We start from the raw sequence: 25,408 nt of genomic DNA, 5'->3' as shown, positions 1-25,408 counted from the left end.
AAGGCTACAATGCATTCACAGTACCGTGAGGATGAAAAAGATGAAGATCATTATGAAAAAGATCTTCCCTACCGAGGAAAACAAATCCATTGATTTCTTCATTTATTATAAGGAAACCACTGAATTAGGGACTGATAATGAGAAGTAACCCAACTCAGCCAGTGTGAGACCCTCTGAAGCAAACTTAATGTGGTATACCAATTTGTATGCCCTGCCCGCGGATGCCCGGCGCCTATATTAGTATGACCACAACACGTCTATCTAAGAGGATCTCCGGCCATGCACAGGAAGGGGCCACTAGGAACCATACTTCTGCCGTACATAGTGAAGCCATCTCCCGCGACGGAATTATCCTAAAACACAAGGATAATCGGGAGAGTGCCGGACCAGAGATGTCTCCACCTATTGGAGGCCCTCCTCATTCAATGGGAAAAGCCCTCTCTGAACACCACCCAAGAAGTGCTTTTCCCTCCCCACAAACATACGAAGAAATTTACCAAACTATGGAAATAACAGAATGAGGGAAGACACCAACCAAGACATACTGATCATACCAGTTGCCTGGCAGCAGATGAAATTTCGGCCTGCCATGACGTCCCACAGCGTCCAACAGCCAATGAAAACTCGGCTTCGGCTTGCAGTGATGACACGCCCGTCAACGTCCCAGTCCAGCTTCGACGGTCTGCTAGATTGCAACAGCGATAGCTTCAACACTGAAAAGTAGCTTGAAGATTCCTTCCTGCTGCCAATAGCAGAAAAGCACTGCACCCCCAGCCAATGAAAACTCAGCTTACAGATACCCCCTGCTGACCTCCCGATTATAGATAAGGGTAGCACCGAAAATATGATCAGTCTACTCAAAACCACAGGCTTGAAAATATCTGGTCAAATCCAGAAGAAACATCGGCATAAAATATTCACTTAGATGTGTACTTAGAATTGTATTAATCTACGGACAGTGTACACCATATTTCAATTTATATGAACTGTAAAATTCGTTTATCTTGACTTTTCATATGTATTGAATAGGCGCGTTACTCGCCAACCTAAACAGTACTGAAAAAGCCGTAATAAGAAGAATAGAAAAGAACTTCTATAAAATAAATGCAGCTGAAGCAGCACAATCTCCTTCAATGGAACATTATTATTATTATTATTATTATTATTATTATTATTATTATTATTATTATTATTATTATTATTATATTATATTATTATTATTATTATTATTATTATTATTATTACGTATTATTAACTATTATTAATTTATTATTATTATTATTATATTATTATTATTATTAATTCAGAGTGAATACTATTCATATGGAAACAAGCCCACAGGGTAATTGCCTTCAAATTCAGGCTTCAAAGGGTATGGTGCTTATTAGGTAGTAAGCGAATATAAAGGAAAATACAGAATGAAGAGATCTCACTTATTGAAAAGAAAATTGAATTAATAAAAAAATAGAAATGTATGAAAATGCAAGGAGAATAGCATAAGGATAGTAATGCATTGCATTTTCTCTTGAACTTTTGAAGTTTTTGAACGACATCTTCAGACTATTATTGGACAATGAAGAGCTTCTGGTGGTTGCACAAGAGTTCTCTGATATACTATCACAGCCTTCCTTTGTAGTCACTGGAAAAGTAGGCTATGTAGCCTTATTCCTCTGATTTCTGTGGCTAATCTTGGCGTTTCTCAAAAATTCAGCAGAGAAGGAGAGTGTTGACATTAGTGGGAGGAGACAGAGGACTAAGGCTGCGAGTTTAGTGTAGGGGAGTTTTCCCCATGCTAGAAAGCTTATTGAAATTCTTTCTGTGCAACCCTTTCCTTTGGGCTAGGGCAGTCTCCATTGCCATTAGCAATTTATTTCCTTGGCAGGGATGGGCTGCTGCTGAGTGCCATGCCATTAGACTCTATGTTTTCTCTTCATCATGTCTCTATGTAGCTTTGACCTTACTTCGAGTCAAATTCTCCTGTCTCTTTGAGAGTAGTGCATAGATCCTTCATGCAGCTCATCACAACCTTGTTTTTTCTGTTCTATGGACCAGGTTTATGGTTGGTAGTGAGTTTAGATTTTTCTCCCCTTTTCTATGTCGGGTGACTGTAGTAACTGGTAATAATTTCAACCCCTCTCACTGCTGTCCTTTGGGGAGGGCACAGCAAGAGGGGTTTGCATGACTCATTCTCATGAATCAGTGGCTTTTGATACCCGACTTACAGGTTGGGTCAGGTTTTCCAATGGTCCAGAGGTGTTCTCCCTATCTTTCCATGGTTGTGCAACCATGGTGATGGGGAAACACTTTGACTTTTTCCTAGTGATCTTTCGGGATTGCATGGGGAAGGGCTTGCATGGTCTGTTCACAACTCTTGCACACTTTCAAAGAAATTTATCGTTGCAAAATTGATTTTCGTGAAGCAATGAGCCATTTTTCCTGGTCCTTCCATGGTTGGACAGCCAGGGTGGCAGGATAGTACTTTGCTAGTTCTGTTTCCAACTCTTTGGGGACATTTGAGGAGGGGCTAGTGGTGACCTGGTCATGTGGCTCAGACAATACTGACATGTCCGATCTTGGGATCGTTTTTCTTGGTATTATATGGGTATTGTGTAATTTTCCATCACCTCTTACCCTTCTCTTTCAGTAATTTAGAGAGGAGGAAGAAGGCTGTAGGAAGTCTTGATAGTCTTCTAGCAGTTTGGTCCTCTTTTTTTAGGAAGAGGACTGATTTGGCTCATGCTAATGGTACTATTGCACCTGTGGTTTTGTACACGTGGAACTGTTAACCAGGGGTCATCCATTTCTGAGAGTGCCAGTATGATTCAGGCTCTTGGACAGCAGAACCAGGAAACCCTGCCATTACCATGCTTAATGCACAAGTGCAACCTCTGCCCAGGCTGACCAATCTTGTACAGTTGAACCCATGAATACTTAAAACTCTTCCACAAAGTGTATAACTGCGCAAGTAGATAGTTCAAACACCAAAAAACCTGTTAAAATGCTTATACCCAAGTAATTTCAATAGTTTTAAAACAAACATGCATTTAGTGATTAAAATTATATGAAAATATGTGTACAGTAATTAGTGAACATTTCCGTGGAAAAAATGCGAATGGGAATTTTCCACGAATTAATGGGTATATACGTTCCACAGAAAAATCTGTGAATAGGTGAGTCTGTGAATCCAGAACTGCAAATAGGCAGCAGTCAACTGTAGTAAAGGCTCTCGGACCACTGGTGTGGGGACCTTAGCCACTGCATGCTTATGCTCCATGTACGGGTGTAACCGCTACCCAGGCTGATTGGTCTGGTGATGGTTTATAGACTAATTGTCCAGGACCGCCTGCCACAACCTGTGCTCCATGCATGGGCGTAACACTACCCAGGCTGACTGGTCTGTTCAAGGCTCTTGAGCCACCATCCAGGACCCCCTGCTGCTACCCATGCTCCATGCACATGTTGCAAAACCTCTACCCGGGGTTTCTCTGGGGCATGGTACTGGTCCAGCCTATGGACCAGCCAGGGTACCTGTACTTCTGGTATGGGATCCTTGGGCTTGAGGGGTGGGATGAGTGCCTTCCTTTGTTCCATTCTCATAGAAGTTTCATCTATTCTAGGAAGGTTTTGGCTTGATCATGGATAGCCCTTGCCCATGTTGTCATGAGTATGTTCTCCACAACCCTTGGGTTCGTTGTCAACTTGGTTGGAATAGTGCTCGCACCCTTTCCTTTACTAGTCGGGCAAGGGTGCCAGGGACCTTTCCCTGTTTTCCCATTTCTCCTTAGGTTTCTGAGAGGCAGGAGCTGGATAAGCATCAAGGGTAGGATAGGAAGCTTTTGCACCTTCCTAGTATTTTTATGAGGAAGTATGTACTCATGTTGGTCTTAGAAACAAATGGGTATACATGCCCAAGTATGGAATGATCATGTGGGGATTTTCAATGGGCCTCCTTCTAAATGAGGGTTGTCTCAGGATTTCAGTACTAGGAATGGACCCGAGGGTCCTGTACACCTGGATTTAGTTACTGAGGTGCAGAGGCAGTTTTTTCTAGAAATTGTCAAGCTTGGTTTGCAAGCCAGATAGTATTGAGGAAGCACTAGGGCATTATCTGCAGGGTTTTCCCTGCCATCAAGCTTAGTTGCCATGGCCATGACATATTAGTAGTTTTTTAGTGCCATATGATTTACGCCCAGTCCCAGCTTAGTTTCTTCATGTGCCTTGACTCATCAAAAGATTTTTTTTCTTCTTCAGTGCCAGTCTTATACCACATAAATTTGAGTCTCTCTCATAGCAAAAAATTCTTTTGAATCTATTGCTAGATGTCTTCAAAGTGAGGAATCTCATCTCTCTCTCTCTCTCTCCTCTCTCTCTCTCTCTCTCTCTCTCTCTCTCTCTCTCTCTCTCTCTCTCTCTCTCTCATGAAGGTAACAACTCAGAATTGTCTACCATGCGTGTTTTAGGTGGTCTTTATGTGGGTCTTTGATCCTTCGCTGTAGAAAATGTGGCTCCTTTTATAGGGAGATGATTGGAGGGAGTAGGCTACATTCAAAAAAGGTACTTGTCTGTTGGTAGTCTTTTTATACTATCTGGTCCACCAGACAACTGCCTGTGGCCCATTCTTGCATTTTTTGGGGGATACAGTGTTGTCCTGAGTTCCTGGGCAAATTTGGCATTGATTCAGTGTTTTCACTGAAGATTAGTCCACCTCTGGGGTTCTACTGCAATCCTTTTGAAATAAAGTAGAGTCTGTAGCAAGGTTGATGTAGTTTGACTAACAGCACCTGTCCTTGTTAGTGTCTCATACTGCAGGCTCCAAGCCTATATGATGCTGCAGTTGAACTTTTTGTGTTCAGTTGGTCTCTCTTCCCTTGGGACAGTGAAAGTTCAAACTTCATTTTCTCCAGTGGAGATTCCTAGACTTCTCTGGTTAGTTTTGTCTCGCCTATAATCACACTGTTGTTTTCGGAAAGATGGTAAGAAGACTCGAAGGGGGAATGCAAGGGGGACTTTATTTCTTTCTATGGCAGCCATTCATAGGACATGTTCCACTGTACTGGAGAACACCCTTAGCTGATTACAAAATAAATAGTTTAAATATACATAACCCATTGCTATGGTTACAGGTCGGAAGACGACCTAGGCACTGCCTTCTTCTGGATCTAAGGCACTGTTGTACATAAATGGCATGAGTGCCATGAGAGCGCAGTAGCACTGATGACTACCTCGACCTTCTATGCCTCTTACTCCTTTTCTTCCTTGATTTCCATCGAACTTTAGGCTTAGGGTTCTTGGTGGGAACCATGGCATGTGGCTCTACCGAAGTCTGAAAAGATTCTTGGTCTCTGTCTAGAGTGACTATGGTGGTGCCATGGATGGGTGAAACGAACACCGAATTGGTTACTTCCTCAGCTGCTGTGACAACCAGGACAGCTATGGTGCAGCGATTTCAGCTGGATTTCGTTGCATGTCCTCCACATCAGTGACAGCTTAACTAGGACTTCCCAAAGAGGTTTGTCCACCAGAATCTGGACTTCTTGGGACTGTGATGGAGTAGAAGAGGATGATTGTCGGTGTGAGAGGTTTACTGGTTGCAAGGACCAAGTCAAGCACAGGTTGTGAGACTGCAGCAGGGGCGAGCTTTTGCTGAGGTCGGGGAAATCTGCATGTACTACGTCGACATACCCACACATAACTGGCTTTTGTTGACAGCGGTAGGACGGAACACGTGGTTTACACCAACACACTAATTCACTCCAACTTTCTCTTTTTGGTTGGCATGAATCAAAGGTCTGCCAGATTAAGTCCATGGTAATTTCTCTGACATGTACTAAATGCCTTCTTTACACACAGCCAAGATGGCGGCCACGTGGCTTCAGATGACTCAGAAAATTTACTGATGTGGTGAAGATTAATTTTTAAAAAAATACACTATTCGCTAGACTACGCAAAATAGGTTTTTCCTAGAACTTCTCCCTTGGTGACAAAAGAAAACGTAAGACTGAGTGCTTCTCCCTTTTGCCAATTCACAATTCAAACAGCGCAAAACTCATTATCTAAGAAAGGGAAAATATTCATGCAAAATGCCACAAAGCATGCGAGGATGATCCTAGTTGAAATAAACCATGACAGAAATGACGGCTAGCTCTTGGACATGCGGCCCTAAATTCTCACTTTTTTCATGCGTGCGTGAAATCCTGCTCGTTTTGAAATATAGCACATGCTTTTAATGAAAAATCTTAAATTTGCCATTCTAGAAAATTGTCTCGCTGATACTCTTGAGTAACTGTAGCCACGGTTGTCATCGAACATGCTTTGCGGCTGGATCACAAGCAAAGCAAAGCAAGCAACAAGATCTCCCACATTACTTTATCAAACATGGCTGACAAATACTTCCCCCAGTCACACTTTCCCCTTTACGTTGCTAATTACGCAGGACAATTGGCTTAACAAGACAGAACACACAAAAACACAAACGCATGTACTCACCTTAAGACTCGAGACACTCAATGCAAGATGCTGTGCCGTCTGCTGGATACAGTTGTTGAGACACAACAACCGCTGCAACTCACGTACTCAAAGACAGACAAGCACCAAAACCATACAAGAACTTTAAAAAACAACATAACAATCACTACACAAACAACACCAACAACTCAAAAACAACACAACAAATCATACGACAACTCTCAAACATCAAAACAAAAAATCAAATACAACAGACACTCTAGCTCGACAACCAGGCAGACACATGCACAACAAATACACAACATCATAATCAATCAAAGCTTGTCTCGGCAACCGCGCCAGCAGACAACCCAAAACGATCGCTCAACAAGCAAACCACTACTAACTATCCATCCACCAATTTGTGCTCTCTCTCTCCTCTCTCTCTCTCTCTCTCTCTCTCTCTTCTCTCTCTCTCTCTCTCTCTCAACAGCTTGCTCTCTCCACACTCTTCAGAAAAACACATGCACTTACGCCACTACCTACAGCAACACGAACACGACACATCAAACACATGAAAACATTTAAACTTAATTATTTCTCGACAACTACAAACAACCCAATAACTCTCTCTCGTCTCTCCTCTCTCTTCCTCTCACTCTTCTTCTCCCCATCTCTCTCCTCTCGTCTCTCTCTCCTCTCTCCCTCCCTCTCTCTCTCTCTCTCTCTCCACATATGCAACCCTCGAAGACGTCAAATGTAACTACCATATCACTCCTCCATAGTGTTAACAAAAAGTTCCTTGTTTGGGGTGGATAATTTAACTTGCTGTGACACGAGAGGTAATTCCTGATGGGAATTTTATTAGTTCCTAATCAAGAATTATGAATGTACATCCACTGTTTTTGAAAACTTAAATACTTATGGCTCTATTTTACACTGTTCCAACACAGTACAGCCTTATAACACCAAAATGGAGAGATGCCGAGAGTAATGCTAACAAACATGAAAAAAACACAAATGTTTTGTTAGGGCCTATGTAGACTTGACAATTGAAAGCACTTATGGATTGAGAGTACCCTCATATGAATAGCAATACTAACAGGTTTTGGGTGGTGGACAGATTCAGATTCACTCATGGTGAGCATCAATCATACGCACTATTGATTTGGAGGAATCGGGCAGGAAAGAGGTTCCATTACTCCTATTGCCCATATATTCACTAATGGCAATTTTAGACTGGCTGAGCTTGCTGATTTTAGGCAGTACCTGACTTTATGGGAGCATGCACTGCCTTTCTTTCAAATGAGTCTTTATATATATTTGCTCATAAATAACTATTCACAGGGTTCTGGTACGCATACCCCGTGAATATGTGGGAACACTGTAACACCTACAATAAACCCCCCACATTTTTGGGAGTTAGATACCACAACCACCCATGAATACTGAAAATCTGCAATACAGGCAGTCCCCGGATTACGATGAGGATTCCGTTCTTGAGATGCGTTGTAACTTGCCGCGTTATGGCACCATACATGGCTGATTTTAAAACCGGATCGCCATTAACCGAGTCCGCTGATAACCAGGGACTGCCTGTACAGTGGTCAGTTTTATTTTTTTTCGTCGAAAAGTCCACAAATTACCAATATTTTTGTGACTTATTGAAGAAATTAACTTGCAGAAAAAATCCACAAAATAATTGACATCTTGTGCTCACTTATCTCTAGGAGCAGGTTTTACTGTTTCTTTTAAATTATTCCACACTGTTGCTGTTTACAACTTCTGGTGGCAGTTTATTCCATGTCTCACATATCTTGCATGTAAAGAAGTTCCCACAGTGGGATGTGTTGTATCTCTTCAGTACTAGTTTCCTTCCATTATTTTTTGTCTGGTTATCGTTTAAACATAAATAGGTTACTGTCTACTTTTGTTATGCTTTGAGTATTTTAAATGTTTCTATTAGTTGTCCTCGCAATTGTTTTGTTTCTAAGCCATACATGTTCAGGCTCTCTAGTCGTCTTCGGTAACCTATTTATCTGAAGGATGGAATTAACTTTGTGGCTCTTGCTTGTACCCCTTCTAATCTTTTATGTCTTTCTTAGTGTTGGTGACCAAAACTACTGCATACTCAATATGAGGTCTAACTATTGATGTGTAGAGCTGCAGCACGGTTTCGTATCCCACTAGTTTCTGTGCCTTCTTTTCAGCTTTTATGCACTGTTTTGTGGATTTTAAGTCCTTGGTAATAATGACTCCATGTAGTTGGCGTGAGGGTTGTTTGTGAGAGAGTATATGTGTTAATCCTAATTGGTGCAACATAGTGCGTCAGCCTCTTTGGAGGCTCCAACTTTAGCTGGCACTCCAGCCTCTATGGAGGCTTCATTATCTGTCTAGTGCATCTCTCTCTCCAGCACCTGCACTTGTAAGACCTGCACCAGTTCTAACTGGTACTTCTGGTGCTTTAGAGGATGGAGCATTTGTGTCTGAAATTTCCACCTCTCTCAAACAGCGTCAGCTTTCACTGGTGCTCTTGAACTTGAAATTTCCTTTACGAAGGAAAGAAGCACCATCGTCAACTTTAAAATGGGAAAAAAGCAGGAGCAAGGCAGTAAAGTAAAAGTAATTAAAAGGAGCTCCACTTTAAGGGCCATAAAATCCAAGTACATTTTATTTTCCCAGTGGAACTGTCAGAGATTAAGAGCTAAACAGGAAGCATTGAGGGTGCTCATTTTCAGAAGTGTCTCCTGTTTATATAGCTTTGCAGGAGACTTAATTGGTAATAACACAATGTCCAAGCCCATTAGAGTATGTATACATCCTATCATTCCCCTTATAGAATAAATTTAAGCCATGTGGTGCTGTTTTATGTGTTTGTAATGACACCCCACAAAGTCCTGTTAGTACATATCTAGTTTACATTGCAAGTGATAAGGTGAGCTGATCCATATGCAAAGAAAATATTTACAGTATACTCTATCAACCACTTGGTGAATTCTTCCCCACTCATGAATTTAAAAGCTGTTTTCAACAGCTACCATGTCCCTTTGTTATTCTAAGAGATATGAACAGTTGAAAACTTGTTTGTGGTGATATTGTTGCCACTCAAAAAGAAAGAAATCACCTTGTTCCAATCTAGAAAAAACTAAACACGTGGACCTACACATTTTCATGTTCTGATGGACACATTGTCAGTAATTGATTTATCTATAAGCAGTGATGATTACCTGAATGGTCTAAATTGGAGAGTGATAAATGATATATTTACTAGTTATCATTTTCCAATAATGATTGATGTATCTTTAAATGTTCCATCTTCAAGGCTACCTAAATGGAACATTGGTAAAACTGATTGGGCAACATTCCAGGAACACAGCTCAATAGATGACCCAGCTGACTTTATCTCCAAAGGTGATGCTCTTGATTTTTTCAGTTTACTGTGATCATATTTTTTACTGTCTTCAATCAATAACAAGGACTTCAGGTTTATTTATATCCAGTCCAGTTCCCTGGTAGACTTGTAAATGCCATAACTCACAGAAACTGAGATCAGCTTTCACTAAGTTTCACAGACAAAATGTGCATATTACCAAGTTGAATTATGAAAAATGAGCTCATTTTCGCATGGATGTTAAAAAGGCAGGAAAGAATCTTTAACAATTTTCATAACTTCATTAAATTCAAAAACATCCATGGCTTCAGTCTGGGAGTGTTAAAAAAATAACAGGCAAATTTACTCCATCAACCTCCAGGTATTAAGTTCATTGGCAGTAAGAAGCAGATACCTGGTTAGTGGTAAATGAGTTTGCATATCATTTTGCAAGTGTTGCAAAGAAAAGTGATAACAGAAACTATTCAGCTTAAAGAAAGCTAATGAAATATGTATAAATTAATTTTAGTACAGAACTATACAATTTACTTATTACTGTGAGGGAATCTGAATCAACCTTAAGTATACGTATATAGTGAATCAGCTCCTGGACTGGATGATGTAACACATTCATTGGTTAAGCATACTATCGAAAATACCTGTATTTTTATATGATCAACAGAGATTTTCAAAGAAACTTATCCTCCCAAAAGTAATTGGGAGATGTGAAAATTACTGTCATTTGTGAACCTAGAGAAGAGAATAGTAGTTGTCCCATTGCATTGATATCATGTCTGTATAAGATCATGGAAAATACAAATGTGATGTTATACTGGAAGCATGGTAAATATCTGTTGTGTGCCCAGTGTGGTTTTTGACGTGTTGCACTCCACAACTGATGTGTTGGTTCGAATGGAATCTTCAGTATGTGAAGCTTTTGCTAAAAAAACAGCATTATGTCCCTGTTTTGTCTGAGCTTGAGAAGGCTTATGGATACATGGAGATATGGCATTGTGAGGGTTTTGATGAATACATATATCCTGAGAAGCAATTGCCTCTTTTTATCAATGTATTTTTTAAAAAAGGGATTTTGACGTAGGAAAAATCTATTTCTGGGCGAGGAAGCCGTGTCGCCCAGTGAAATGTGTCCTCTTAGACACTAGTATCAGATTCAAGTTGGAGCAACAATGTCAGATATATCAACAAGTGTCACAAGAAAGTGTTCAGAGCGTAACCTTGTTCACCTTAGCAATCAATGGGATGCCAAAATAATTCCCCAAGATGTAACGTATCTTATTTTTGGTGATGACCTTTCGATACAGTTTGCAGCAACAAGGTTGGCAATGGCTGAACACTGCCTTTAGCTCTGCATTGTCAACATAGTAATATTGGCCCAAGATGAATGGTTTTAGGTTTTCAGCTAGTAAAACAGTAACCATGCATTTCTGCTATTGAGAGGATTCCATCCTGATCTGTATTTGTTGGTACATGGCCAGATATTTTCATGTGTTGGTGAAATAAGGTTTCTTGGGCTGATTTTGGTAGCAAGCTGACTTGGATTCCACATCTGAAAATACATTAAGAAAAAATGTTCAAAAGCAATGAATGTGCTGAAAGTTGCGTCCCACTATACAAAGCCTTATTCTTTTGAAAATTAACACCTGTAAACAGGTATGAAGTGTATACCTCAGCAAAGTCTAATAGCCTTAAATGCTTAATTCAGTTCATCATGGAGGAGTAGGATTAGCTACAGGAGCTTTAAAATCGTCTCCCACTTAGAGTAGCTTGTGGATGCTGGTGAGGTTTCTCTGGATCTTCATTACCAATGTTGGCAGTTTCATAGCTGGCTGCAGATCACAAAGGCTTCTGTAAGTCCTTAACCAGCATTTTTATCAGAAATAAAAAGCACTGGTAATTTAATGAAAATTACCCCTAGCAACCCAACCATCTGATTTTAAAGAAAATGTATAACTAGGTAGTCAAACTTGTTGGATAGTATTTAGTTAACCTGCCTGGAATATCCAGAGGTAAAATTCTGTAGATATTTTAGTTCATCAAAAGCAGAAATGTCCAGTGAGACAATGAGATCAACAATTTTAGATCATTCCTCTACACGTAATTACTCTGCTACGGTTTTCACAGACGACTCCAAGTCAGATGCTAGCAATGGGTTTGGAGTGGCCGTTCCTGATGTAGACAAAAGAAGTGGGAGATTATCCTCTGCTACATCTACTTTTACAGCAGAACTGGATGCAATTTTAAAGGCCTTAAAGGAATTGTAACCCAGAATTTTAATGTCTTGGCTATATATTGTAACTAAAGAAGTGTTCTTTAGTCTTTAGAATCTTTTAGCTCCTCACATCCATTGATTTAGAGATATTGGAATGGTTGTTGCTGGTGAAAAGAGAGTATGTAGTACATTTTTTGCTGGGCGGCTTCCTATGTTGGGTGTTGGGAACGAGAAAGCTAATCAAATTGCTAAGTCATCAGTCACCTCATCAGAAAGCAGGACAAATGCTTAATACCATATAGGAATTAAAGGACTATATATATATATATATGTAGTATGTATGTATGTATGTATGACTGAATCACGAAAGTTAGGACGTGATAAATCCATAAATAAAGATATCGCCATGAAGGAAAATAAACGACTGAGTATCTGCGAGACCTTTCGACGTTTAAACGTCCTTTACTAAGCAGATGAACTGACATACATGAGGAAAAAGACAAAACAAGAAGATCGTATAAGTGACAGATAGATGGATTATAAAGAGATTAATACCTAGAATCCGACACACCTGGAAGATGAGTAACCTTCCAAACAAGCATAAACAATGGGTGCAATTAAAAGTTTAAGATAATCATCTCAGATACAAGGACAAGACAATTAAAGGATTATAGGTGACAGCTATTCAGAACTTTGGTAAACAAAACCATATTCACAAAACATATTCACAATACTACATATTCACAATACATGTTAGACATACATTACAAACGAAGATAACTCTAAGGCAACTAAATTTTTATTAAGTCTAATTATATTTTTGAGGTCATTCTTAAACATGTTACAAATACAGGCCACGACTAACATTGAAATTACAATGAAAAGTAAGTTGTTTTTTCCTATATAACACACTAATGTTAATAAAAAAATGGCTCCAGAGAAAGCAACAACATAATATATAAATTCCATGTATGAATTGTCCTTCATTTTATCTCGGACAGTCTAGCAAGGGCCTAGAAGTAAGGCTAAGCCAGCATAAATATTCTTTAAAAACTGGGCAAACATCTAATGCAATATTCATTCATTTAAGTGAAAACAACCACAGAATAAATTGGGTTGGTAGTTCAGTAATTGTAAGGTCAAGAGATGTCTTATCACGAAATCTTTTAGAATCTGCTTTAATACAACTTACTTTTCATTGTAATTTCAATGTTATTCGTGGCCTTTTTCATTTAGACCCTTCTATTTGTATCATGTTTAAGAATTATCGCTTCAACCGTGATTCATATAAATCATTCGAGCTACAAATGTCCTTTAATATCTAATTCGCTCTACCTCGGAATTTATATATTTTCATATATGTATGTTCCGAAGGGGAATTTTTAGTTGACGATAATTTCATCCCCTTATGGGATCGAACCATCGTCCAGCGGACAGGCACGAAATCAAGACGACATTGACTTTACCGATTCGGCTAACAGAGGCTATAAGTTTATACCGATTCTGACCTTACAAATCACTGTCGACTCAGTTTTTTTGTAATTAGAATTGATATGAAAACCCCCTCTGCCATGTTAGCCAATTTGAACGTTTGACGAACGTTAGCCATGTTATGAATAATTATCACTTCACCATGATTCATATAAATCATTCGAGCTACAAATGTCCTTTAATATCTAATTCGCTCTACCTCGGAATTGATATATTTTCATATATGTGACCCGCATGCTGAGTGAGAGCAATCTGTTTGTTAACGGTCAATCAAATAACAATAAAATGAGACATAATGTACATACAGTGATATATATATTGGCAAAAAGGCCAGAAAATTCTACATACAAATATATACATGTGATTTTTGTTGCTGTGCAGATGCGGTATTTGATCCTAATTAATGAGTGAAGAAGATGTCTTTACAAGTTATACTCCCCCCCCCCCCCCCCCCCCCCCCCCCCCCCCCCCCCCCCCCCCCCCCCCCCCCCCCAAGACAATAATTTTATGAAATAATGATTGGAAGATCTATTGCATGTTAATCTTGGTATGTTCTTGGGAGCAGGAGCCGACCACCCCGAATTCTTGATATCTGTGGTTGGGCTGCTTTAACCTGTCAGTAGATATCCAGTCTTCCTGCCATGGATGTTGACGACTCGGTATGGTCCTCTGTATGATCTGGTCAAGGGAGGAGCAGTGTTCATTCCTCATGAAGACGTGTGCAGGTTTTCAGGCCTTCTGGTGTGAAGTTATGGGTCCTGTCCGCAAAAGTCTTTCTTCAGGGCACGAATGTCTTTGCAACTTACTCTTAGTCTTGGAAGGGGTGTATCTGGGTTGTTCCAGTTCCATGGAGAAGAATTCTCTAGGTATGGCCAATGTTTCGCCATAGACATTTTCTGTAAGAGATTCCTCGCTGTTTGCCCTTTGTGTGGTGCAGAGAGACCCAGCAGGACCCAGGGTAGCGCTGCCTTCAAATTTTTTGTCAGTACAACGTGCCATCAGAACTGCTTTTAATGAATGGTGTGTTCTTTCCACCATATTGTTGGCCACGGGGTTGTATGCCGTCGTACTGTGGAGTGTTTGTCCCCATCAGGTGTGCAGGGAAACCCAGAGTTCGACAAGAATGCTGGACCCTGTCTGTAGTTATATCAATGGCACATCGCAACAGCTTATCCAACTTGATTAGTAGGGCTTCCGTGCAGTTGCTAGTTGATGCTTTACCATTGGGGTTGCTTCCAAGCCATCTTGTGGACAGTAACAGTTATGATTGTCAGGAGGTATCTGGTGCCCCATGATTGTGGCAGAGGTCCTACGACGTCTACGTGGATGTGCCCAAAAACGTTATCATCATGGTTGAGGGTAGTCTCCAATGCCTGATTCTGTGTGTTGTGGCAGGATCACAAACAAAAAACAAGTGGGCAAGACCCCCCACATTAATTTAACCAATCTGGCTGCCAAAACTCACCCTCAGCCACACTATCCTCTTCATGTTAAAGAATGCACGCAGGACATTGACTTGCCTATACACAGAAAAAAATCAAAAATCAACACATGTACTCACCCCAACTACAGATACTCAGGGCTATGCTGTGCTGTCCAGTGGATGAGGTCACTGAGACACCAACAACTGCCGCAAACCAACGTTCAACCGACAACAAAGAACTATAAACCACACAACAACAACATGACAGCAACCAAGAACCACAACCACACAACCCAACAACACAACAACCAAGGACCACAACCCCACACACAACAAACAAACAAGACTACAACCACAACAAACAACCAAGGCTACAGCCACACAACACCAAGAAACCAACAAACAGCTCAGCAAACAAACAACCCCCAATGTCTGTCCTTCACGATTTCTCATTACAGACTGCCTCAAAATACAGACCAGACTTGTGACCGACTCAACAGACACAACCACCTCTTGCTGAACTGGCAATTCGCTTGCTAACTATCCATTTACACGAACACAAAACAACCTAACGCCACTTACATTCCCCTCTCTCTCTCTCTCTCTCTCTCTCTCTCTCTCTCTCTCTCTCTCTCTCTCTCTCTCTCTCCTCTCTCTCTCTCTCTCTCTCTCAAGGACATTGTCAAATGAACTCCCCATAACTCCTCCATACTTCTGTCCTTGTATGCCCTTCCTGATCCCATTGCCACACACATTTCTCTGTCATCAGGCATGTTTTTGTTCATCCTGATGGATCTGACAGGCCATGGATGATGTCGAAGAACGCTTGCTTTCACCGTGACGTGGGTATCAGGGGGCGGGCCCGGCTTGTGCTGGTATCACAGAGTAGTGTTTGATCCTGATTCGCCTATTGGCATGTCTTCCCACTTCAGTGCAGTAAGTGCTGTGCGGTAGGCTGCCGTTACCAGGTCTGTGGCCTGTTCCTTCACCAGGTCTGCTTAGTCTATGCCTAGGTGGACCGAATTTATTTCAATCCTTTGATAGGGCTTCAGCTACTAGGTTCTCCTTGCCTGGGACGTAGCCGATGGTACATCTGAATTCGGAGATAGCAGCCAGGTGCCATTGCTGTCATGCTGACCATGTATCTCCCGCCCTCATGAACGCATGCACCAACATCTTGTGGTCTGTTAGGATGGTGAAAGGGCTGCCGTCCAAGAGGTACTTGAAGTGCCGCACAGCTTGGTAGATTGCCAGCAGTTCCCTGTCTAATGCACTGTAGCAGGTCTCCGGTGGCTTTAACTTGTGGCTAAAAAACTATCTGCTCCAGCACGGCTCCGCAAATGACATTGCTGGCATTGGTAGTAAGTCGGGGGGGGGGGGGGGCCAGTGGGTGTTGATATGTTCAGGTGGTGGCTTTGATGAATCATACGGTAGTAGTTGACCATGCTGAGGAACTCCTGCAGGGACTTGATGGTTTTTTGGTGCTGGAAAATCCTTCACTGTGTCAACACCTTGGAGGCTCAATGTCCCAGGAAGTCTTCCCTTCTCCACTCCAAAGGTACATTTGTCGAACCTGACGATCAATCCGTTCTCCTGAAGGCGTTCAGCACAGCCCGGATGTGGCCCAATTGCTCCTCCGGGGACCTGGAGAAGATCAGGATGTCGTCAACGTAGCAGACACAGAAAAGTAGGTCTCCCAAGTTGCTGTCCATCAGGCGTTGGAATGTGGCCCGGCGTTCCTGAGGCTGAAGGTGAAGTAGGAGAAGGCATATGTCCTGAACGGCGTGATGATGTCTGTCTTCGGAATGTTGTCGGGATTTACTGGGACCTTAAAATAGGACTTGAGCAAATCCATTTTTGTGAATATCTTGGCCCCATGCAGGGCTCCTGTTAGGTCCTGCATGTTTGGCAGGGGGATAGTTGTCATTAGGTTCAGCCAACAGTAGTCCCCACAGGGCCTCCAGGTCTGGTGTCTTCACCATGTGAAGGGGGGACACCAGGACTCTATGATGCTTTTTTGCAGATACCCATCCTTTCCATCTCGGTGAATGCTTGTTTAGCATCCTGGAGTTTCTTGGATGTAGGTGGTGGAACTTGGCATGTGTGGTGATGGATGCCATGCTTGGCCTGTGTACCTTGGCACCTGACACAGTTCTGGCTTGAAGACATCTGAGAATTTGTGCAGGGAGGGTGCTGTATTTGTTCACTGAGATGGAGCATACTGCAGGCATTCCTGGTCTGGTGGAGAGTGTTGGGAAATGGCAGGTTCTGGTATCCAGCAGGTGTTTTCGGCAGACGTCTACCAGCAGTCGTTGTTGTGCAAGGAAATCGGCGTCTTAGTTAGGGGAAACGTTGACATCCTGTGATGACGAAAGGGCCAATTTCGTAATTATGACCCAGGATGGATATTCTGCGGGTCTGAGTTCTGTAGCAGCGGATGGGGCTTCCATTTGCAGCCACTAGTGCAGTTGCGGTGCCATACGTGCGGTTGTGGTCCTCCTCCAACGACACAAATACCAACTGCATAGCCCGTGTCTATCAGCATCCATCGTCTCGATATGGCGTCGTGGATGAAGAGTCCTACTGGCTAGGATCCTCTAATTTTTGCGGCCACTGCTGTTATGGGTGGCTGCCTTCCCAGTTTTTTTTTGTGAAAGAACAGGGGGCTCTGCAATTTTTCATGTTCTTTCTGAACCTCCAATGGAAGTAACACCAGCTGGATTTGTCCTCATCTCTGCTGCAGCGGTGGCGCCTTCTTCTGTGTTTACGGCGTTCATGTCCCCCTCCTCTGCTTCTTCAGGTACCAGCTTGCAGGTGCTGCAGCATGCTTGGAGGCCTTGGTGGCCTCGTGGAGTTTGTGTGTGACGTTCACCAATTCGTCCATCAAGCACTCGTCTGTTTCCATAATCTGTGCCCTCACCTCCTGCGGAAGGCACTGCAGGAATATTTCACACGACAAGCTGATCTCTCTCCTCTGTCCGTCTGAGTCAGCCTGGCAGCATCAGGAGACCTTGTAGTTCGTCCCAGGTGTCCCTGGGTTGATGCGTCCCTTAGGGGCTGGTTCATCAGTTCAAGGGTGCGTTGGGCTCTTTCTGGGACGGGCATGGAATATGTGTCAAGGAGTTTCTTTCGTAGGTCTTCATACTTGACTTTGCCTGGCTGATCATAATTAATGGTAAAGAAGACATCTTTACTCTGTGTTTACATTAATATTATTATTTGAAAATTAGTAAATCACAAATAAAAAACATACATATGCATAAAAATTAGGGATGCACCGATACCAAATTTTTGGCCAATACCGATACCTGTTACCTCCATATTACTATTTATTTAGGAGAACTGTATTGTTACTAAATCATTCTTGTCTCTGGTATTTTATATTAAAAGTTCAAAAGTTGAAAGATCATATAATTGGGTTATATAAACAATTTCAAAAGCATAAAAAATAACATATAGTATAAAAATATATTAAGTATTTAATCCCTCTATTACATGGATACAGTTTTGGCTTATATTATGGCTACCATTAGAAGACTTTTAACAATTTAGGTACGTAGTGCTTACTCAAATTCACTAATATATACGTTTATTCTGAGTTTTAATTTATATATTGGCTAGAAACAGTAACCAGACTCGTTTATTTAGATTATGAAAGTTCCTGGTAATGGAAGGGTTAATCCTTTGCCTCATTACAATACGTACATTAAATTGGTTCTATTAAGTAATCCCAAGAAAAATGAGGTACTGGTACATAAATGAAAATAAGATTAAGAAAGGACCAGAATTTGTCTCAGTATAGTTCAACAAAACATTCAACTCAAAAAAAAAGCACAAATCCATTTGCAAGTTCCAACTCATACTATACTTGGACCATCTGAACTAAGTTAAAATTATAATGGGTTTTTATTAAAGGATAATATTCCAATATAAGTATGTACATTTTAGGAAGCCTAGAAGGATTTTAAATTCCTATACTAATGACAAAAGTATCAGCTGGTATCAGCCAGAAAATTCATCGATACCGATACCACACAAAAACTATGCGGTTACCACTGATACCGATACCGTTACTGATTCTTGGGCACATTCCTAATAAATTACTCTCATCTCAGAGAGAGAGAGAGAGAGAGAGAGAGAGAGAGAGAGGAGAGAGAGAGAGAGAGAGAGAGAGAGAGAGAGAGAGAGAGAGAGAGAGAGAATATCTCTTTGCCCAGGTGCTACCCATGTCAATATTCCCTGCCCGAAGGTCGGAGACAGAAAAAGATAAGGGAAAACAATTATATTGAGCTTAAATATTATAGTATTTACTATATTGCCTTAATGAATTGATATTTTGCTGTTTGCATTAATATTGATATTTGAAAACTTAGTAAATCATTTATCATGCAAAACAAAAAAATGTACATATGCATAGAAATTCTCTCTTATCTCAGAGAGAGAGAGAGAGAGAGAGAGAGAGAGAGAGAGAGAGAGAGAGAGAGAGAGAGAGAGAGAGAGAGAGAGAGAGAGAGAGAGAGAGAGAGATCACAAGGAATGAAAAGGATTAGGATGTCTCAAAGACTTGTTAGTCCATCCGAGAAGACATCGTGTGCTCACTTATCTGCAGGTGCAGGTTTTAACTGCTCATCACAGTGTCCCCCAATGATTTTGTTTAGTTTTCTTTTAAACTCTTCCACACTGTTGCTGTTTACAGCTTCTGGTGGCAGTTTATTCCACGTCTCACATACTTGTATGTAAAGAAGTTCCCACAATGGGATCTCTTCAGTTCTAGTTTCCATCCATTATTTTTTGTACGGTTTTTGTTTATTGTAAATAGGTTACTGTCTACTTTTGTTATGCCTTTCAGTATCAGTATTTTGAATGTTTCTATTTAGTTATCCTCGCAGTCATCGTTGTTTCTAAGCCATACATGTTCAGGCGGTTTTCTAGTCGTCTTCGGTAACCTATTTGCCTGATGGATGGAATTAACTTTGTGGGTCTTGCTTGTACTCCTTCTAATCTATTTATGTCTTTTCTTAGTTGTTGGTGACCAAAACTGTACTGCATATTCAAGATGGGGTCTAACTATTGATGTATAGAGCTGCAGCACAGTTTCCTTGCTTCTGTATTTGAACTGCCTCTTTATGTATCCCGTAGTTTTTGTGCCTTCTTTTCTGCTTTTATGCACTGTTTTGTGGATTTCAAGTCCTTGGTAATAATGACTCTAAGGTCCTCCTCTTGTTCTACACTATTTGTTATTCCCAAGCAGCATGTAGCTGGCATGAGGGTTGTTTATTCCTATTTGTAACACTACACTTATCTACGTTAAAAGGTATTTTGCCATTTTTTTTGGACCACATCCTATTTTCATTAGATCATTTCTTAAACTTTCCACTGCATCTGGGTCTGCTGCATTTACACTTAGTTTCGTGTCATCTGCAAATTCGGCTATCCTGCTAGTTAGCCTACATCAATGTCATTAATGTAAATCAAAAACAAGAGAGGGCCAAGGACAGAACCTTGGGGAACTCTGCTTGTTACATCTGCCCGTTCTGATTCTTCACCATTTATTACGACTTTGTTTTCTATAAGTTAGCCAGTCTTTGACCCAGTCTGCTGTTTCTCCTACAATTCTTAAAGCTCTTACTTTTGTCATCAGTTTCTTGTGTGGGACTTGTCAAAGGCCTTTTGGAAATATAAGTAGAGTATATATCTATTGCTCTACTACTGTTGGTTGATACCTAGCATGTTATGAAAAAAAACTCCAAGAGGTTTGATAGGCAGGATCTGTTTCGTCTGGAACTGTGTTGACTGTTGAACAATAAGCTTGTTTATATCTATGTGATCCACAATTGGATCTGCAATTATGGACTCAAAAGTCTTTGCAAATGACTGACGTTAGGCAGATTGGTCTATAATTTCCCGGCTCTTAAGACTCTTGGAACCTTTTTTGTAAGTGGTGCAAACATTTCCTAATTTTCCATCCTTTTTGTGCCTTCTTTCTTCTGTAGTCTACAGGTGTAGGAATTATCTCCTCTTTTAGCTCTTTAATTTCTCTTGGATGAATCCCATCCGGACCAGGAGATTTGAACTTGTTGAGTTTGTCTATTTTGATTTTAATGTCCTTCTCTGTAAATATTATTTTGTCCAGTGGATCTGCCCCTTCATATTTAATAGCTCCGTTCCGTATTGAGGTAGTGTCTTCAGTTGTGAATACGCTAGTAAAAAACTTATTCAATAACTGCTTTTTCCAAGTCTGAGTTCACCAGGTTACCTCTAATGTCCCTTAGGGACCTATGCTATTTTTTAACCTGGTTTCCTACTACTAACATGTGCTAGTGACAGTACATACCAAAGCATCAAGTTACAGGCTTTGTCATTGGCTACTTCCCAATCCTTCAACCAATAGTGTTGTCACAGAAAGAGAGAGAGAGATGGTGTGAACTTTTTTTGTATACAGTACATATTACATGAATAATAGATCGATACTGAGGGATTTTCCTCTTAACATTTTATTGACTTTTTCCTCCGTTTTTGCATTAATATTAGTATTTGGTCCTGTCCATGGCTTAGACCTGGTGTTTCATACTAATCTTTATGGTCAGCCCTATGAGAGCTGATAGATAGCTCAGTGGTTAAGTTAAACTCTTTTAAATTAATATTAGAAATACATAATTGAGTAGTTTGATGTTTATGGATCAGATTAGTTAAAGAAGTAGTAGTCTTCTTAGTTAATGTTCGGCATCAACATTGTTCACCTGGTTATATGATACTGATGGTGCTTTCTATTTTGTTTTGAATAATGCACTTAAATTTCTCCCCTCAATTTTTTTTGTAGTGCTAGTATGCCTGCATGTTATTCTACTTTGTGCAAATGTATTATAATTTCACATAGAAATTATTATAAGTTCTAATATTAATGGCATATTTTGTTTCAGGCTGGTATCACAGATAGAGAGCTACATAGACAAGCACGCACCATTTTAGTTGAAATGGGACAATTTTTCCAGGTTTGTATATATTATAGTGATTTATTGTATGTTTGTGATGCTTTGTTATTTCATATGAACATTAAGCTCTTTAATTTACAACTATTAGAGATGAATCTCATCTACTGTTAAAGTTTTGCTTGCATCTTTTTCATCATTAGGTGCAATTGGCATCCAAAAATAAATAAAAGAATATTTTTCAGTATCTCATTTTAAGTGCCTTACCACCACCTAACTGCTATAACCTGTGTTCCTTCTTGGTACTACTTCTACTATTCTGTGTCTCAGCCAACTTCTTACTGCATCAATAACTTCCTCATCGTTGCTTTAGTATCCACCGAAGTCTTTTCTGATCTCCTTCTCCCGGGTTTGCTGACTAGTTTGCAGCCAGCCAGGGCATAGGGAGATCAGACAGATTTTTTTTTCCGTTTCTCTGATGATGATAGACACTTTGCACCCAATGACTAACAGTGTTTTTATCCACTGTCAGTAAGCGCCTGTGAATTTTTGTAAGGGTCTCATTTTTTGCCAAAAGAATTCTATTCCTGCTCTTTAGTTTGAATGTACCTCAGTCACCGACACAATTTTGATAGTGTGGTTGTAGTTCTACTGTCTATTGGAAATAAATGAATGTATGACATAATGAGGGAATGTCTAAGGATGTTGTACATAAAATTTAAACATTTTTAAATGAAAACAAAAATTGGAAGAGAAAATGATGTAGCAGTGCTTTTAGAGCACCCTTCATATATATATATATATATACATATATATACAGTGGTACCTCGAGATACGAGCAGCCCTAACATACGAGTTTTTGAGATACGAGCCGGAGCTCGGGCCATATTTTCGTTCAAGATACGAGCCAAATCTGAGATACGAGCCATGTTTCCGGAGCGTCCGCTAGTTGGCGCACAGGGTCATCCGAGAGCATCTCTTGCTCACTCGCACATGTTACCGCTTGAATCAAAGTGTATCTTGTGCGCTGTACTCTTTTTTGCTAGATTTTTGCGTGATTATATACTGAACTTTTGTGTGTTATCATGGGGCGAAGAAAGTGAGTGCTAAGGACAATGGTGACAGGAAGAAGAGGATGATGTCGATAGAACTAAAGCAAGAAATAATAGAAAAAACATGAGCGTGGCGCACGAGTGATTGAACTCGCAAAGATCTATGACCGTAGTACATCGACAGTTTGTACGATATTGAAGCAGAAGGATGCCATCAAGAGTGCTACACCAGCAAAAGGAACCCAATTCTTTCCCAATTAAGGACAAATATCCACGAGGAAATGGAGAAGCTTCTGCTGTGTGGGTGAAAGAGAAGGAGCTGGCAGGGGAGACAGTGATGGAGACGGTAATATGTGAGAAGGCACAGAGTATTTATGCCGATTTAGTGAAGAAAGAAGCATCAACTTCTAAAGAGGCATCAGAAGAAGTGTTTAAGGCAAGCCATGGCTGGTTTGATAATTGTAAGAAGAGAACTGGCATCCATTCAGTGGTGAGGCATGGCGAAGCTGCAAGTGCAGACGTGAAAGCAGCCGATACATACATCCAAAAGTTCGCTGCGCTTGTTGTGAGGGAAGGCTACATCCCGCAACAGGTGTTCAACTGCGATGAAACGGGCCTATTTTGGAAGAAAAATGCCACGGAGGACTTACATCACAGCAGAGGAGAAGATGATGCCAGGCCATAAACCCATGAAGGACCGTCTGACCCTTGCATATGTGCAAATGCTAGTGGTGATTGTAAAGTGAAGCCACTGCTAGTTTATCATTCGGAAAATCCTCGAGCCTTCAAGATGCACAAGATACTGAAAGAAAAATTGCACGTTATGTGGCGCGCCAATGCTAGGGCATGGGTTACGCGGCAGTTTTTTACTGACTGGGTAAATCTCGTCTTTGGCCTGCAGTGAAGACGTCATCTGCAAGAAAATAAACTCACGATGAAAGCATTGCTCATCCTTGATAATGCTCCAGCCACCCACCTGGTCTTGAAGATGATATTCTGGAGGAGTTATCCAGTTTATCAGAGTTCTCCACCTCCCACCAATACGACTTCAATCCTACAGCCGATGGATCAGCAGGTCATTTCCAACTCAAAAAGCTGTACACGAAGCACGTTGTTCCGCCGCTGCTTTGAAGTGACGGAAAACACAAATCTAACCCTTCGAGAGTTATGGAAAGATCACTACAACATCGTGATCTGTCTACGTATCATTGACTTGGCATGGCAAGGGGTAACAAGACGAACGTTGAACTCTGCATGGAAAAAGTTATGGCCTGATGCTGTTGCAGAAAGAGATTTCGAAGGGTTTGAGCCCAGAGACCGAGCAAGAAGAGTTGGAGGAGATTGTATCTCTCGGAAAGTCGATGGGTCTGGAGGTAGATGAGGGTGACGTCAACGAACTCGTCGAAGAACATGAGGAGGAATCTCAACTGAGGAGTTGAAGGAGCTGCAGATGATGCAACACACGAAGGTTCTGGAAGAGATTAACACGAGTGAGGAGTAGGAAGAACCGGAGAATTATTTCTACAGGTGAAATTAAAGACATGCTGGCAATGTGGGAAAAAGCTGTCAAATTTCATTGAAAAGAAACACCCACCCCAGAAAAAGTGGCAACTGGTCGTGTTCAGTGTTTTTTAATGACACTTGTTTGTCACATTTTTGAAGCATTTTGAAAGGCAGGCAGGCAAAAGCAAAGTTCTTGGATACATTTTTATTGAAAAGAGCTGCGAGTGAAAGTACAGAAAGTGCAAGCCAAGAAGGCAAAAACAAGTGATAATTAAATTTACGCAAATGTTAAGCTTAGTTTAAGTTTAAAATTAAGTGCATTGTTTTAAGTTTTTTCTTTCATTTGAAATAAGGAAAGTGTAGTTTTAGTTTTAAAGTTACAAAATACCCTGAAAATTTATGAAAGAATAATAGAGGCAAGGCTAAGGGATGAAACCTCTATAAGTGAAGAACAGTTTGGGTTCATGCCAGGAAAAAGGAACAGCAGATGCCATCTTTGTATTGCAAAAAGTCAGGGGAAAATATTATATAGAAAAAGAAAAGAACTACATCTAGTATTTATAGATCTTGAGAAAGCATATGATAGATGCCTAGGCATGAAGTCTGGAGGTGCATGAGGAAAAAGGTGTCTCAGAAAAAATATGTGAGGATTGTAAATTATATGTATAGTGAAGCAAACAACACAGGTAAGAAGCTCAGTGGGAACAACAGAGAAGTTTGAGGTGAAAGTTGGACTCTACCAAGGCAGTGTTCCTATATCTTTGATATGGTATTGGATGTGATAGTGGCTAGAGTGAAAGATCAGGTGCCTTGGGGAGTACTTTTTGCAGATGAAATAGTGTTAGTAACCACCAGTAAGGCAGAAGTAGGCAGGAAATTGAGTTGTTGTGGAAGTACGTGGAGGACAGAGGCCTAAAGATAAGCAGAGCAAAAACTGAATATATGTGGATGAATGGAAGAGACAAG

At 40.8% G+C, this 25,408-nt stretch overlaps 1 protein-coding gene across 1 annotated transcript in view; it reads left to right on the top strand.

Moving 5' to 3' along the window:
- The window catches only part of LOC135219943 (farnesyl pyrophosphate synthase-like), a 375,303-nt gene that overhangs the window by 15,346 nt on the left and 334,549 nt on the right, over positions 1-25,408 (top strand). The window contains exon 2 of the mRNA XM_064257180.1: positions 21,879-21,950. Within this exon, the coding sequence (XP_064113250.1) occupies positions 21,933-21,950 (18 nt within the window). The 5' untranslated portion in view covers positions 21,879-21,932. The remainder of the gene's footprint in view (positions 1-21,878; positions 21,951-25,408) is intronic.

The sequence above is a fragment of the Macrobrachium nipponense genome, chromosome 1 (genome assembly GCF_015104395.2).
Source record: "Macrobrachium nipponense isolate FS-2020 chromosome 1, ASM1510439v2, whole genome shotgun sequence".
Taxonomy (NCBI): domain Eukaryota; kingdom Metazoa; phylum Arthropoda; class Malacostraca; order Decapoda; family Palaemonidae; genus Macrobrachium; species Macrobrachium nipponense.
This window is presented reverse-complemented; position numbering and strand designations above follow the sequence as displayed.